The 18,953-nt window shown below is 33.5% G+C and overlaps 1 protein-coding gene across 1 annotated transcript in view; it reads right to left on the reverse strand.

Moving 5' to 3' along the window:
- Nucleotides 1–627: 627 nt before the first annotated feature.
- The window catches only part of MS3_00010728 (uncharacterized protein), a 71,484-nt gene continuing 53,158 nt past the window's right edge, over nt 628–18,953 (reverse strand). The window contains exons 15-19 of the mRNA XM_051219123.1: nt 12,369–12,472; nt 10,736–11,158; nt 8,470–8,555; nt 4,799–4,959; nt 628–3,059 (exon numbers count right to left, since the gene is read on the reverse strand). Of these exons, the coding sequence (XP_051067322.1) occupies nt 2,503–3,059; nt 4,799–4,959; nt 8,470–8,555; nt 10,736–11,158; nt 12,369–12,472 (1,331 nt within the window). The 3' untranslated portion in view covers nt 628–2,502. The remainder of the gene's footprint in view (nt 3,060–4,798; nt 4,960–8,469; nt 8,556–10,735; nt 11,159–12,368; nt 12,473–18,953) is intronic.

Genomic DNA, 18,953 nt, shown 5'->3' on the forward strand with positions numbered 1-18,953 from the left:
TCGATCAACGAAAAATGACTTAACAAACAAAAAGGGTTTTGTAGAGTAAACAGTTTGTTTCAAAAGTTGTTTTTCCCACCAAATGAAGCATTACAAAACTAAGAAGTATCATATTGATATCTGTCTTACTATGTCACGAACGTTTTAGCAAACATGACACTAGCCAAAATTGAACATATATGTTTACGATACGATATCCCCATTAAGTCATGAATACTATGAGCAGAGATGTATAGTGGCTAATAATGAAATCCAAAACGCGCGTTTCGCCCTATTTGGGACTCATCAGCCAGATGTATCTGAATCCCAGAGTCGATGTTCGCTCCGGCACTCAAACTTGGAATGTGTTAATTTTTAAAATATTTATTATACAATCATTAAGTAAACTATCCCTCCAGTTTTATAATCCCAAATATTAAGAATAACATTGTAAGCTGCTATAATTATAGTATTTAAGCACAAAATATCATACATAAACATGCCTTGAAATAATGTAGAAGATATGTAACTGAAATTATTCTTTTTGATTGTGTTGTATTATCGAATCTTATTAGTTTAATTCTAAAGCTTTCAATTTCATGCTGGACAACATGATCAAACCCCAGTGAACAAAACACAAACAAAAATAAATTGTATATCTCTATTATATTTTGAACTTGATTGAAACATATTGATAGGGAAAGAGAATGTGTATGTGTGTGTATATATATGTAAATAGGTAAAATGAAAGCTTCAAATTTATGAAATATCTAACAGTTACAGTAATCAAACCGGTAAATAAAGAAATCAAATAGACAACAATAGGATGTTAACATAAAGAAAGAAATTCATATCACCTATGTGTACAGATATACAAATACATATATATTTAATGCTTTCAAGTTACTAAACATTCATACATACAGTTAGTCATGTTAATAAATAGATTTGTGGGGGGAAGGGGGCTGGTGGTGGTAGTGGTGGGAGGAGGGGAGAAAGTAAGCATTTCAATAATTCATATTTCATCTTTCAAACTTATATTTCTGTACAATAACTCTAATTGATAAATGAAGACAAAATAAAATTACATAATACATAAATTAAAAATAAAACATTCAATGAAAATCAATATTTGCATAGTTGAATCAATAAATTAATAAACAAAAGAATAGACAACAATAATAATAAGGCATAAAATAAAGAAAATGGTAACTGTGTCATTATTGATTTATTTAATATTGTACAGTAAATAATTTATCTTTAAAAATGGAATAGGTTGATTTTTTTAAGGGGGGAAGGTGTGGGACGGAGTAATAGGAAATAGTAGAAATAGATAATGAACTAATGAGAAAATACTATCACCAACAATGATAATAAGTTAGATAGAAAAAGAAAATACAAATTGTTTGTTGCATGTTATCATTCCCTCCTATTACATTTCATTCAATGAAGGTGAAACTCAAACGGAACAATATTTTATACTGATGATGATGATTGTGTTCAATTTAAAAAGTGATTAACATATTGGATAATTGATTAAAACTAGTAAAATAATTACTGACAATTGAGAAGTATTCAATAGAACACATGTTTCGTCCTAGCTTAAGATTCCTCTTCAGTAGTAGTGGTAGTAGTAGTAGACAATTGAACTAGAATGAAGCATTTGTTCAGTAGTTATTCAACAGTTTTCACACTTCATAATGTAAACAATTTTCAAAGAAAATAACATTGTTATAATTTAAAAAAAAACAACAACGACAAATAAACCAAACAAGAACATACAAAAAAGGAAAAAAAATTCCCTAAGATAAAAGAAATCAAAATAAATAAATAAATAGATAAGAAATGAAAAAAAAACGACAGAAGAGTGCCAATCAATAAACCAGTAAATCATAAATATTATATAGAATTTAGATTATTTCTCTTTCAGTAAACAAAATATACACGGCATGTTACATTATTTAAAATACTCAATAGAAGGCCAATGACGGTGAGGTGTATAGGTGCAGGAAGAGAGAGGGGGGGTAAACAATAAGGAGCATGGTGATAGAGTATATGTAAGTGTAAATAAGCACAGAAATAATTGTGAATAGTTTTTTTTCTTTTTTTTTTTAAAAAAAAACAAACAAACAAAAAGCACATAGAATGAAATATACGATAAATAACTCCCTCTTTGAGAGGGAAAATAAACCTCTTAGGCTTACAATGAATACACTTTAGAAATATTTCTAATAATTGAAAAAAACAATGAAGCAAAATAATAAAAAATAAATGATAATACATGAAAAAGAAGCAAATTATAAATAAATATAATTAATGGATTCATCAATTGCATAATATTGCACATCATACATACACCGGATTTATTCCTTTTTTTGTTTGTTTGTTCGTGATTGCATAAAGCTCACATGCACAAAAAGAAGGGAAGAAATAATGGAACACACACAAAAAAAAACAGAGGTGATAATACAATATTTAACTGTAGTCTATTACTACCAATAATACTATTCATTATCAATATGATTAGTAGTATTCATCTTCCAATAACTCTTGTTTATTGACCATATCATTTGACTTTCCAGTTAAAGAGATAACATGGATATTGGATGAGTGTACAGTAGTAATGGTAGTAGTAGTATTAGTAGTGGTAGTCATAGAAGTGAAAGGATGAAAAAGATGTGTAGATGTACTATTATTGTTATTATTAGTATTATTACTATTAATAGTATTAGTATTGTCATCGGTTGTGAATTGTGTATTCAAGGTAGAAGTTGTATTCATCATTACTTGATTGGTACTAACACTAGTAGATTTACTGACAACATTTAACTGTTGTTCGTCAGTTAATACTGATTGTAAATTTGTATTTGGTATTTGAATAAATTTATCAGTAGTTGTAGTAGTATTAATGTTGTCATGATTATGATGAATATTTGCCGGTTCAATTGGTATAAAACGATACAGTTCCTGATTGAATTGTTCCAATTTATGTAGATATTCACAACTTGTAGCGTTGTCTATTTGATTTAACTCATTCATAGTATTATCATTATTTTTGGAAAACAACAATTTGCCAACCACTATTTGTAACCAAAACAATTGAGAAAAAAAAAAAGAGTTAAACAATTAAATTAATCAATATATTGGATTGCTAGGGTCATCGATGAATCTAGTACAAAAAAACTCAAGAAATTCATAAAGCGTTAAAGAGTCTTCATGGAAAAAGATGAACAAAACAATTGTTTTCAAGCTGATCTAGTGTTTTCGTGAGGACTGTGAAGTTTGAGAGGGTGACTGTCAACTCGTTGAAATAAACCCAAAAAATAAATAGTTCTGGAGATCTTCGATACTGATGTTGACTTCATTAGTTTTACTGGACACATCCTAGCTGAAGGCACACAGTCAAGCATCCATACCAGAGCATCGTTGGGTATGCTGTTCTATGCATCCCTCAAAACAACTATTTAGATTAGACCAAACACTTCTCGATATATCGAATACCTTCTAAATGTATATTCAAACTCTTTCATTCCTGACTTCTGGTTTGAGTGGGTTTGAGGTCAGTCAATTATAGAGATGTTACGAACAAAAGCGTTGACAAACCCTGAATATCCGTGACATCTTTAAAATCTTTAATTATGAATGGCTTTTGAGCTTTCTGATCGCAATCTCAATGTCTTGATGGTTTCTGACCAACTGAATTAGGAGCAATCATCTAAGTACATAAACCGAAAAAATGTAAGATGAGGTAGCTAAACGGATTGATATGTGAGAACCTTCATAAATGTTATGGAATAATGGAGATAGCCCCATAAATATAGGTAATTTTGATCAGAATAAAATTAATGTCCTCTAAATTTTCTAATATAAGACTCTGATGACTTCATTTTGTGTACTTGTTCAACCGGCTACGTATGTACAAGCTCTGTATGACTCTCTGGTCAAATTATTGAATTGGTAACATAATGACTTGGAAATAATACTATAATAATAGGTCCAAAAAGTTTGTTAACATCTGCCAATCACTACTTTTTGGGTTCAACTGATGAATACTATCTATAAAACTGAATTAGTCAGTCAGCCAGTCGGTCATTAACCACACACATTGAATCATACTTAAGTCCCGAATGAGGGTGACGGAAACATTTCGTATAATGATGGCACAGAACCCTAGAAATCTATCAAAATCTATATTTTGTTCTATTTGACACAATTTTAGAATAATGAAAGCTTCGCGATATAGTTTAGAGTTTTTTTCAAGTATACTAGGCATAATATTATATAGACTCAATTCAATAACATCGGCTAAACATACAAAACAAAAAGAATGCATAATAGATAGATGAGTGACTTCATCGAACATATACATGCACACAAGTTAACCCCATTACGAAATTCTATGTAAAATATTAACCAGATACTATTCGAATATGATTAATATCAAATCATTTAATCTTCTTACATAAACAAAAAAAATTTTGTTGTTGATTGAAATCATGAGTCAATTGAAGCTGGACCACCATGGAAAACCTGGAGGCACTGGACGGCCGTTTCGTCCCACCATGGGACTCCTCAGCAATGAGCATCCACAATCCCGCACCCCGAGAGATTCGAACCCCATACCTACCGGTCTCGCACCAGGCGCTTAGCCAATCAGACCACTGAGCCAGCACCTAATGATGTTAATGTCTAACCTCAACCAACCCACGAAATTGCGCGACCATCTTCCACTGTACTGAGGTAGACACCTGTTTCTACCCGACACGGATTAGCTTTCAACGTTTAACAGGAATGAAAACCAAAAAAATAGTTTATTCACCTTGAAGTTGTTGATTAACTGCTTTCATATTTTCAAATGTATCATGTAAGGCATATTTTGTTGATGATTGTACATCATCTCGATTCTGTTGTGTAGATACAAAACGACTACTTAATTCAGTAGTATTACTTCCACTCGCATTAGTTTGTTGTTGATTATGACTTTAAATAAAAAAAATAGGAAAAAGAGGTCAGAGGAGAAATTGTAACAAATAAAAATACACCACATTATCAACTTAATATAAATAAATAAAAATGACTACTTGGTGTGTAAATTTCAAGTTAAGTATGGGCTTACATCACGGATTAATATATCATTTGAGAGGGGAAACAATATAAAGAACCAAAGTGCAATGAACAGATGTTTCACCAGAGTATGGTACTATTTTTTAGGATTGCGCATAAATAAAACAAGCATGGATCGAATCCTGAACTTTCAGACTTCGTATGAAGCGTGGTTTGAAATCGCATAGTTCACAATTCAGATTTCAGTCAATTCGTGTTTTTATTGCAATAATCATTCAATGGAATTCGTAAATAGCCTCCTTACTCTCGATCTGATTAGCCAGTCACAATTTCTCATTACAATGAAACTTTGAGATGTAATCTTAAAGTTTTTTATGGGTGTGTATAAGATCATTATTGGACGAAAGGTTATGGATACCTACTGTGGAGTCTCAGTCTAAGGTTGGATAAATGTCTAGCACTTCCTGGCTTACAATGCTTCCTCAGTTGGTATTAGTTCATGGAGAATAATAATTTCAACAGCGAATAATTGACACAGACTACTCAATAAAACGTCTTAATCTTAATAGACAGGGTGACTAACTACAAATCCGTGTTTTCAACATTGAGGTCCAATTATCGTGCGTCCAGGCTAATGACGTTATTTAGCCATCCAAATTTGAACAGACAAAAAGCAAGATTCCATATTGAAACCTAATAGATCAGATTCGAGTTGTTTAGTCACTTAGTCAATGATTGATACATAAATCCTCAACGTACCTAATTTTTATGTAAATCCAAACTTATTTTTGTCGATCAATGTTCAGGACAAAAATAGAATAGACAAATTTCCAAAGCGTGAGAGTAATGCTAGATACTCTCTCGGCCAAATGGTGAATTTTCAAAGTACAACACTACTACTATAATGTATTATTTTATTACTAAATAAATAATAACTACAATTGGGGCATGATTGGAGGTAGCCGACAGGAAACATTGGACATAGGTTTCGCGTTAGTTGGTATTCATCAGCAGGTCATACCTATAAACTTGGGGGGACAGATGCTCTCGATTTCCCAGTCAGAGATATTACCACTGAGCCATCCGGATCGCGACTGATACCCTGTAGGATTATTACCATCTTACATCTCAATGTGGTGCACACGATATCGAGTCACGTGAATTGTATCGGGACTTAGTAGAACTTAACTCACATAACATTGGTCACCATTCAGCGATTAAATCCATTGTAAATAGTAACTGCTTTAACACAGTATGAGATTTTTAATTATTGCTCGAAAACGTTCAACGCTCTCTAACTTAAGCATAGTGAAACAAATATTTATAGTAAATTTTACTCTAGTTATTGAACATCACACCATCACTATTAGTACTATTAGTTAATACGTTCCCACAAGCTATTTTATCCTGTTTTCCATGCTTATTTTCCAACTTCTTCATAATTATTGGATATGATTATTTTCACTCTTCCAACTGATATGCTGAAACCAAGTGTGAATCGATAGACATTTATATTGAGTTCTAACATTGTTCCATCATATTAGTCTTATTTATAAGATGAATTCAATAAATTACCTGTCACATAAGTTTTATTTGTCAATAATATGCTTGAAATCCATACAAAGATGTTATGAGTGTGTGTGTGTGAAAAAGAACTTATCTCATCGTACCAATTGAAGCCGGAGTAAAACTAAAAAATACATTCTCTTAAATGGAATTGTAAGTCATTAAAACAATGAAGGTCAAGAGAACTGAAAACATTCTACAATAAGATTTCACAAGTGTAAGTTTTTCAGTTCCCTATCACGGACTGATTTTACCTATATAACTATTAAAAACCAGCAAGCACTCGATAGTATGAGACTTCTCAGAAGTAAATATCCACAATATCACATACGATCGAGTCGAGAATATTGTGTTGCATGTATTACAGCACAATAATAAGTCAAATGTAAATATACTAGAACTCCAACGAACATCTTAACATGAATTATTAGCACATATTAATAATATGCTAATTTGAGTGTTGGCTTAGTAGTTCAAGAATTCAACTTTTAATCAATAACTAGCAGATCTGAAATTTGGTTTACCCATGATGGCTTAAATAAGTAATATGTTTAACCTCCAGACACAACTCATGACTAAAAGCTGAGTAAATAAATCTATTTTGAAAAGAGCAAGAACAAACATTCAAGCAGAATAGCATGAATTCATTTTTATTTCGTTGGTTCTCGTCAGCTGCTTACAACCTGTGATATTTAATATCATAATTAATGGGTTTAAATTACTTACATAAAAGAGTTTGATTGGAAGTTATATTAAAGACATATTCATATAGTATAGCAAGGGTGTAAATAAATTTAATAGACTGAATATTGTAAATATATACCTTATGTGATGAAAGAACATTGTGACAACAGTTCAAACGGTTAGAACAAAAGAAAGAAAGACTCTAAATAGTGCAATCACCAAACACCTTCTTGATACAGGACATCAGGTCGATACCCTACAATCATTCAAGGTGATTAGTAAGTATACAAACTCCAGTCTTCTGAAGTTTGCTGAAGCAGTTGCTATCAGGCGCCAAAAGCCTGATTTATATGTTCAAAAGGAGATGGTTATTAATCTTTCTTTGCCTTGGTGATTAATATTCCTTCGTTATATCCTAATAATTTTTTTTCTTTTTCTTTGAACTCTTTCTTGCATTTATCACACCATTGAGTTTTATTCCAACTGTCTTATTTTATCAACTGAACTCTACTCATTTTATTCCTATCAAGGTTTATTTGTTGCTAACCGTTTGAACTGTTGTCACAATGTTCTTTCATCACATAAGGTATATATTTACAATATTCAGTCTATTAAATTTATTTACACCCTTGCTATACTATATAAATATGTCTTTAATATAACTTCCAATCAAACTCTTTTATGTAAGTAATTTAAACCCATTAATTATGATATTAAATATCACAGGTTGTAAGCAGCTGACGAGAACCAACGAAATAAAAATGAATTCATGCTATTCTGCTTGAATGTTTGTTCTTGCTCTTTTCAAAATGATAAAGGGAACTATGTGTATGAAATAAATCTATATTTGATAAATGATTTTCGAATGTATATACATGAATTAGATTTCACTTGGTTTGCTTACAAACACATGGAAAACATTTTTAAGGCGTTATCATTCGATAAAATAGATCATATTATGGAATTATTCGTACAGCTACCACTTTTGTTTTATTCGGATGATTAAATGCTAGGAGATTATGTGAGTAATAACTAAATCACTATTCAATAAAGAAATATACTGATCAATGTGTTTAGATGAGAAACAAACAAACAAATAATCCATCAATCAACTAATATATTTACTTATTTACACATATATAATCGGAATTACTTTTATGAATTAATTAATATTACCTTAATCGATAGGCTAATTTATCGGAGAATTGACGTAGTTTTATAGACAGATACCGGATTGTATCGACCATGAGTGAATAGTAAATCTATATTTTAAAGAAAAAAAATTTCAAGTAAACTCATATAAAGAAAAGATCTAGATTATTATATAGGAGGATATGTAATCGCCAAATACATCTTATCAGGAAATTGGTACCAGCATACCATCCAGATGACCATAATCGACTTATCAGCCAATCAAGAGACAGTGTTCAGTTCTGAATTATTTATTTAAACACATAAACAGTGACACAAGAAGGCACCAAATAGATATACGCCACACTTCATCATTCGATTTGTGTGAGGGATGGGATACTGCACGGGTGCTCAAGCCAAAGCAGGTGGTTTTCTTAGAAGGCCACACCCTGAGCCTTCTACCTAAAGTTCTAATCTATAAGGCGGTGGAGCAACGTCAGGAGATACAGTCCCGTGGTAGCCGGTGACCAATAATTGGTTCGTACGCCATTTGTTCCTTCAGGATACTGGGGCTCATTTACACCAGTGATTTGGAATGAGGGTTTTCCAACTCCCTAGGTGGACTTGTAGTGTCGGTTATTATTCACATCTGCATCAGACTCTCCTCGTTTATCAATAATGATTCACACATTCGTGAAAATGTCCACCTGTTCCACAGTTTTTCCATCAAGTGTGATTTGGTTGAATGGTGCTGACACTGTTACATATTAGGATCTTGCATTTTCTCTTGTGTATGTTGAGGCTAGTGCTGCTGTGAGTTTCTACATTCGGTTTGTTCACCTACATTTGTTGTTGTTTGTGGGATAGTAAAGTGAGATCATTTGAAGAATCGGAATGGTTTCTCTGCATGCAGGCTGTGCATTGTATTCCGTGCTTTCCCTTAGATGTCGAGGTCCTCATAATCCAGTTGACCCACAGAAGAAAGAAGAAGGGGAAGAGTAGACAGCCTTGTCTGAATCCAGTCTGGACTTGGCATGAATCTGTGAGGTGGTTCAGGCGGAGTTAATAGATACGAAGAACATCAAGGAAATACACTATTCTTTAGATCAAAGAGAACAGTGAAAGTATACTTCGCTGATAAACCAATCAGATTTAAAGTAGAGGGTCTTAGATTTTTGCATCGAATTCAAAATATGATAATGAACAACTTCTACATTATATATGAGCTAGTGAAATTTTACCAGTATCTAGTTACTAGGACACTAAAATCTGATAAACATTAGAAAGACTATAAAAATGAGGACAAGCTCAAGCCATTCTTAAAATGATATCAAGAAAGTGATTCGTCGTATACAGAAAAACAATAATAGAAAACAAGTAGAATTAAAATGTCTATGACATCTTAACATGAATTTTTAAGCTTTTCAAGATAATCTTAAACACAGGCTCCTAATGCTGTTTTTTTGGCTTTTTTTAAAAGAACAGGTTGATCATTTATGATGTCTGCATTTTGATTGGTTATTAATTTTATAATTTTCTCAAGGTCACTTTCCAATCAGTCAGGTTCATCGGCAAATCATATTTTCCTCATAAAACCAAATAAATAAACTTAATATCAGATGGGTTTTGTGGATATTATTATAGTAATTACAACCGTTAAGATCATGAGTCAATTGAAGCTAGACCACCATGGAAAACCTAGAAGCACTAGACGGCCGTTTCGTTCTATTGTGGGACTCCTCAGCAGTGCGCATCCACGACCTTGCCCTCTGCGAGATTCGGAACCAGGACCTACTGGTTTCGCGCGCGAACACTTAACCATAGACTACTGAGCTTCAATTAGCTCATGATCTCAACTATTAAATTACTACAATCTCCACAAAACCCCTTCCGATAATAATAAACATATGCTCACTAGTGATTGGATTCAAGAGGGATATCCTGGAGTTCTAGTGAGAAGCAGTGACCACTGGAGTTCAATAGGGTCAGTTGTGAGACAGTAACTTACTGATGACAACGGTGGATGTGTCTCTCAATTTCGTGGATTATTTGAATTTAGACATTAACACCGTTGGATGCCAGCCGGCTCAGTGGTCTAATGGTTAAGTGCTCGCGCGCGAGACCAGTAAGTCCTGGGTTTAAATCTCTTTTGTGGGGGATCGTGGATGTGCACTGTTGAGGAGTCCCACAATAGGAAGAAACGGCCGTCCAGTGCTTCTAGGTTTTTCATGGTGGTCTAGGTTCAACTGACTCATGATCTTAACCATTGAAATAAACTTAAGGTAAAAATTTTAAAAAATGCATCACTCACAGCAGATTCATTTGGGTCAGAACTATCCGGATCAAAATTTGGATTTAATTGGAATGATTGAGATGAAAGAATAAAATCAGTAAATTTTTCATCTGTACCATTTTGTATAATAGGAAGATATACTTTCTTAGTATTATTACAATTTAAAATAGTTTGAGAAAATTTTTGAAAATTTGATAAATTTTCTGGAGCAACTGACAACATTGTTTCTAATGTATGATGAGGTAATGGTGTAGTGAAAGCGGAACATTCAACAATTTCAGATAGACCTGGATCTGTAGTACTATCCGGTAATGTAGGTATAGTTTGTGAATTATCATTTGTTAATGGTAAATTAATTGTTCTAACATCTGGATACAATCTGTTTATCGGTTCAAATTCATTTTTATTTTCTTCACTACAACTTCCATCGGATTGAAATAGCTATGATTGACAAGAGAACATAAACGAATATATGATTGTATTTTATATTGAAAATTTTTTTATTTATTTTTCTAGACAAATCAATTAAATCAGAATGGGTTTTGTGGAGAACTTTAGAAATTTCACAGATTGAAATCATGAGTCAATTGAAGCTAGACCACCATGGAAAACCTGGAAGCACTGGACTGCTGAGGAGTCCCATACTAGGACGAAACGGCCATCCAGTGCTTCCAGGTTTTCCATGGTGGTCTAGCTTCAATTGAATCATGATTTCAACATCAATTAAATGTTGTATAGAAATTGGAAGATTATTTATTTGTAAAGATTTGAATCATCCTGTTGTTGATGTTTTCTGAACTGAAATTTGATTAGTTCCCATTTTGTTAAGTAAAATATCAACAAACTGGATGATCCAAATCTTTATGAATAAAGATGATAGTTGCTAAACAATTAATTGATATTTGAACTCAACAGAGTAGTGAATAATTGGATTGGTTTTTGAACCAATAGATAGTGATTTTTGAGTATCAACGTTACTGATCAATCTAGGTGATGTGTGCTATTAGTTGAAAAGTTCATTAATACGTAACGGGTTTATTCTGGTGTTATAATGGTTGAAAACGATTGACAGAAAGTCTATAATGTAGGTTTCATGTTATTTTGTACTGATCAATAATGAAAGTGGATATAATAAACATTCAGTAACCTATTGGTGTGAAGGTTTCAATCCTGAAGGAAGAAATATTCAGGACGATGAGTTTACTTAACGAATTGATTATTTCGAATAAAATCTTTGAGGATCGACTGAGTAGAAAATATTGCATCTCTAAGCCCATATACCAACTCAAGATCAAACGACAGGAGAGAAATTATAAACGAGGGGCGCTATTGGAGGAAGTTGGTAAAGAGCTTAGTCAAGGTTTGAGGCAAAAGATCACTTCTTGGGTCAGAAAGATGAGTTTATATATATATATCCATATGATTTGTGTACTTATATATATATATATTCCAATGATTTGTGTACTTAATAAGTCCACTAGTCAATTACTGCTTCCTAATCACTTCTCAGTTTACTAACTCGTAATGCTGGTTAGATAGGAATTTCAGAAGAGTGCAACTGAGACAGACGTCGTAGATTGTAACAATCCTGGAGCATCAATTAGACCCGATGAAATTATCCTAAAGACGTATCATCACATATAATACTTACCGGTTCTTTAGCCAGACTATTAAGACCTTGAGCAAGTTCGGACATTCGAGCTACCCAAGTTTGATAAGATTCAGCATCTAACGTAGTCAAATATCCCTGTGGATCTAAAACGTTTAAATAAAGATGGTGGAAAAATCTACAGTCATTGAAGTGAATTATTCATAATAGGGAAAATATAAATAGAAAAATAAAGGATTTGTGGAGGTTATTGAATCTCACAGTTCGGATTACGGACTGATCCTAATTAAACAATTATTGAAAGCCAGAATACACTGAACAGATGTTTAGTTCTAGTATAGGATTCCTCAGCAGTCCACATCAACTCCCTGCCATTAATACCCGAAGTTCAAGCCAGTACTCTCAGATCTAGTAGAGAGTTCTTGACCTTCAGATTTGGCCTCCAATAGTTTACATGTCTGAGTTAAATCAGTTCTTAATGTGCATTCATTTTCCAATGCCATGAGTAGATGAAGACGCTGACAAAATGCAGAGTTTTATGACCACTCTAAGGAACAATGCAAGCATGTTCAGGATGCGATTCCCCCCCCTCGAAATGCGAAATGATGCTTCAGGATTGGGTTGCATTGAAACCCGAACTAATGATAGGGAGTGAAGTAGTTGAGAGTGTCGATCACTTCACTTGTCTTGGAAGTCTCATCAGCCCTTGTGGTCTGGTGTGTGACGAAATCTCAGCACGAATACAGAAGGCTCGACTAGCTTTTGCCAACATGCGTCATTTATGGCGTAGGCGAGATATCCGTCTATCAACCAAAGGACGTGTTTACTGCGCATCGGTTCGTTCCATCCTACTTTATGGCAGTGAAACATGGCCAGTAAGAGTAGAGGATATTCGTAGGTTACTAGTATTTCATCACAGGTGTCTTCGAAACATTGCTCGTATATACTAGGATCATCGAGTAAGTAATTCAATTGTTAGGAAACGGGTACTTGGTAAGGATGGCAAATCAATTGATGAAGTAGTGAAACTTCATCAGTTGAGATGGCTGGGACACGTGTTAAGTATGCCCAACCACCGACTGCCCCAACGTGTGATGTTTCATGGTATAGGAGTAGGTCGGAAGAAAGCTAGAGGCGACCAGACCAAAACATGGCACAAGTCCATGAAGTCACTGACAAGTGGACTGAGTCATGTAGGTAGGTGTAGACTACCTGGTTGGGATCCGCGAGATGATAGCAATCGATGGTTAGAGACCCTGAATGACATGGCTTAAAATCGTTTGCAATGGCGCAAGGGCATCCACTCTTTGTGTTCCCTCAAATGCTAATCTTCTGAATTCTTCATGTCCATTATTTTCTTTCCAAATTCATTTCACTGTATTATACTCCTTGAATAACATCTTCAAACCCTGATGTTTCCGATTACTATTTATATTCTTACTACCTCTACCACTACGGAATTTGAGTCGACAACTGCCTCTCTGTGCTAATGTGGTGTGTCAACTCGAACTGATGTACGTACGTACGAAGTTCTACGTTGTTAATGACTGACTGAGTAGATGACTATCTCACTCTCGACACCGTTAAACGGTTCGCCACAAAGCTTGAAAGTTTTTAACTCAATTACCAGTAAGGTTGTGGGAAGGAATTTTCGAGGAATCTCATACTGAGACTATACAGCTATCTAATGTTTTCTGGTTTTCAAAATCAATCTAATATAAACTCTAATAAAACGGTTATATCAATGGCTAAAAATAAAACAACCGAGATAATTCCAAATCATTATGTCACAGAGCTGAGAATGGATAGAATTTTAAAGCATTAAAATAGGCATTTTGATTTTTAATATTACAAGTCAAAGTAAACTCAACCGATTAATCAATTTATAGTACAGTTGAGAAACTTTTTTCTTTTTAAAGTAATTCAAAATCCGTTTATTTATCATCAATAGAATAAAGGGTAACCTCTCATGATAAAAGGTCATTTTTAGGTATCATTACCAAGGTTTGATTTGATAATTTCGAATAAATTGAGCATTGGGTAGATTGTTATAAATAAATAAATAAATAAAATATTTGTAATATCCCAATGAGTAGAAAAATTAGACTTTCTGACGTTTCGTGACTTAGTGTAAGTCACTTCTTCAGAGAATAAATGACCAAATAAAAATTAATCCAAGTTCGTCAGTTAGATTTGTCTGAATATCAATGTTAATTTTTATATTGGGATTTGAACCCGACACTTTTCAATTTGAATATCAATGCATCTATCTAAAGACTATTGAATTTAAACTGACTTGATAATTCACTTTATTAGTATAGGGGTTGTGAAGATTATTACGTTTTTGATTGAGATCATGAACCGATTGATGTTAGATCACCTATGGAAACCTGGAAGCACTGGACGGCCGTTTCGTCCTATTGTGGGACTCCTCAGCAGTGCGCATCCACGATCACGCTCGCGGGATTCGAACCCGTGGATTGGTTGATGCTAGACACTATCACCATTGGATGCCGGCTCAGTGGTCCAGTAGGTTAAGCGTTCGCGCGTGAGACCAAAGGCCCTGGGTTCGAATCCCGCGAACGGGATCGTGGATGCGCACTGCTGAGGAGTCCCACAATAGGACAAAACGGCCGTCCAGTGCTTCCAGGTTTCCATAGGTGATCTAACATCAATCGGTTCATGATCTCAATCAAAATTCATTTTATATTAGACAATCTTAGGTAGTAGCATGCTTGTTAACCTTTTTACAAACAAGACAGATGTTATACATTGTAGTGTTTTTAGTGATTACTTATACTCTAGTACATTATTTATGTACGAATTTTTTACTGTTACTATTAGATCTATATCAGTAAAGACAACAACTTGCATGTCTGTCTCTAAGGGATTAATTTAACATAATAAGTTTACAAATCATTAAATTACATTCATAGTTTGTATATATTTACAAAAAAAACTACATAGAGATTAGTATGTGTCTTTGTAAGTATATAGAATATATGCAAAAATCATGTATACAAGGTTGATTCATTTAGTAGTTAGAGTTAAATAGAAGATCACTATACACTAGTTGACGAATTATACTTATCTAATATGGTTCAATCAATTAACTAATGTAATGAAAACAAAAAAAAGCTTAGAGATAAATTTAAAAGTACAAATTTTGAAAGAAAGAAAATACGAAAAGAATATTTATTTTTGTATTAGTTGTTTGAATCTTCCCATTGATGTTTAGGATTGTAATTGATCAATCTCATAATGTCATATCTCGTTTGGTTTTTGCCAACTTACGTCACCTATGGCGAAGGCGAGATATCCGTCTATCAATAAAAGGACGAGTATACTGAGCGGTAGTTCGTTCTGTCCTACTTTACGGCTGCGAAACGTGGCCATTAAGAATAGAAGATACTCGTAAGCTACTAGTATTTGACCACAGATGCCTTAGAAATATTGCTCGCATCTGCTGGGATCACCGGGTAAGTAATAGTGAGGTTAGACACAGGGTATTAGGAAATGATGGTAAGTCAGTAGATGAGGTTTTGAATCTTCATCGAGTAAGATGGTTGGGCCACGTGTTACGTATGTCTGAACACTGATTAAAACGACGCACAATGCTGACTAGTGTTGGGGATGGTTGGAAGAAAGTTATCCATTTAACTACTGAGTCCATATAGCCACTAGTTTGTGCTCGAGTCCCATAATGGACATCAACTCTGTGGTCCAGGTACACCCAGCTGACGAGTCCTAAATAGGAAGAAATAAGCGTCCTAGATTCCACTGCTAGCTACCACCATATATGCCTATGTGTACACCTCGTGAGTGTACGTAAAAGTACATATCAATTACCGGATTTGAAGAACATGTTTAACATATAACATTTAAAAGATAGATAAATAGATACGAAGACAATATGTTATTCAGGATAAATACTCATCAATCTACATTGTCACGTTGTACATCAGGAAAAATCTGACAAGGTGGAAAGTTTGTAAATAAAATATTGATACATTACAATAGATTACAATAAATGGCATGGATGAGATATTTGAATATCTAACAGAGGACTCTAGTTGACAGAGCAGAACCTTGGAATTAAAGAAAAAAACTAGTACAACAAAACAAGCACATACCACTCTCCTCACAAATATTTAAATGAATAAAACTGAGGTTAACCATAAAATATTTTTTGGAAAAAAGTTCGAGTTACCAATTGATTTCTTAATAAACACTAATTAAAATGTATCTGAATCATATGTTCCGTATTAATTTGGATTACAAAGCTTAGTTGAAAGAAAGAAAAAGGTGATGATTGAAGCAAATACAAATTATATTGGCAAGTTGAAGCCGGTGCAAATAAAAAGTAAATCAATCAATATTTTAAAACACTTTTGGAGTTCAGAGGAATGGTTATCTCTTCCACTTGTTTAACATTTTTGATATGTATATGTACACATGCTGTTATAACTTGTGACCACCTATTAGAGATCAGCAAATTATCGACCGAACCAGTGACGCATGAAACACGTGCGAGCAACCTAGAGTCCTTGATAGGTCTCGCTTCCTCTCTAGCCCATCCAGTTAAGTCCAGAGCACCAATCTCAGCCTCTGCAATATGAATCATTTATTTCAAGCATACTGAGTTTATATACCAATCAAACAGACCACAACGTACCATAAAATATGAAACAACATTTGTACAATATTTAGCCAAAAGTGGCTATGAATGAGGGAGATAGTAATTAACAGACAGGCCATAACTCAAGAATGGTAAATCGTATAGTAATAGTGTATATGTCAAATTAAAGCTTATAATAAGAGCGACATGAATATAAACAGTTTAGTTACATAACAATTATACGATAAAAATATACTCATACCATTGGTCCATAAATGAATCCCAAGAATTACTATTCATCATTCTTATCGGGATATAACACATACATACAGAAGTACATATATGCCTGAGAATATTTTTTATTTGATAAAATACTACTTATATGTATTTATAGGTCATACACTTAAGTTGTATAGATTTTATAGAATTTTCGAAAAAATTTCAACTTTTATAAGAAGAAATAGATGGTGACTATAAATGGATTTCAGGACGATTGTTTCGTCCTATTTGGGACTTATCAGTTAAGTGTACTTGCATTCCAGAGTTGAATTTGAGCTTTTATTATAAGTAATGGTAAAATAATTCAAGCAGAAAGGTATAAACAAGAACAAAGATAAAATAATTGAAGCCAGAAAAACTGTTAGATGTAGAGAGACAAATTAGACCAAGAATTTGTTTATATTAATAAGAAGAATATCATTGTTTTAGTTATCTTAATTTATATTATTATACTGACTATAAAATCATACAGGTTTGGTAGGTTCTAAATATTCATATAAATTCATCGGTGGATAATAATGAATAACATGGTCTTTAATAATCAGCGATAATTGAATTTTCACTAATTACGTTTGAAATATGGTCAAGAAAGTAATTTTATCAGAATGGTAGTATTCATTGTAAATAGTTTACGATCTAGTTGAGCTATTTACTTATCCTCATAAAACGTACGCTTGATTAATGCAACTAGACAAAAAAAGCTTAAAGACTGTCTAGGATATTGTATTACCAACAGGTAGACTCTGTTAAGTCCTCTACTAGATTAACGCAGAATACGATATACAACTAACGGTACTCAAACGTATAGAACCCTACAGTCGCAAAATCAGAAGATAGAAGAAGTGATTGTTGGGTAAGAATCAAAAATGTAAAGAAAAATATGGATATTTATGGTTATTAGCGTTAGCTCTAACATCATTATAATTCAGCCTGTTCTCAAGGAGGCAAATTATGCTGTTCAATCATAGCATGCCAAGTTGGTATTCTAGAAAGCTCCATTAGGCTCCGATTAGATGGAAACTCTTCGGCTCCTTTAGGGTTCCTGGAGGCTCCGTCGTGCTTTTCAAAAGTCCTTCCAACAAATTCAAGAAACAATAACTATTCATGCCCATTTGCTTTTATCCAGACTGACACAAACAGTGATATGTAGGTGGGGAAAATTGAAGCTAAAAGTCATTATAAGTGCGAAACTCGACTGTTTGTAGTTTTATGCACCAACTGATGACCGCGTGGAAGACTGACGTTTGTTATTTTTTGACTTCAATTTACGATAGATACTTCGCTACTATTTGCAGGTACACAAGATTAAATGGTGAACAACTTGCTCTTCTAAAGAATGCTTTTACTGAGAGAACTCAGTTTTATTTATCTAGCTTGGGTATTAGCCAAAGAAGAAATGGGAATGACATATAAAGATAAATAACAAATGATCTATGTTATGAAAACATAATTTGTTATTTTCTTTTGATTGTTCGAAATTCAAATGTATAATTGAAGAATTTGAGTAAAGCGTTTGCGGAGATGATTGAATCCTACAAGTCACATCATGAACTAACCTTAGTTAGACAACGATTTAAAGGTTAAGCGTTCGCCTCAATAAGTGAAGTTCCTGGGTCTGACCCTACCAGAAGGTTGCACAATTACCGACAGTCTCATAAAAGGACAAAACAACTGTCAAGTGCTCTTTGTTCTTATGGTTGTCTAGCCAAGATCAGTTCGTAATGTAATCT

The sequence above is a fragment of the Schistosoma haematobium genome, chromosome 2 (assembly GCF_000699445.3).
Source record: "Schistosoma haematobium chromosome 2, whole genome shotgun sequence".
NCBI lineage: Eukaryota > Metazoa > Platyhelminthes > Trematoda > Strigeidida > Schistosomatidae > Schistosoma > Schistosoma haematobium.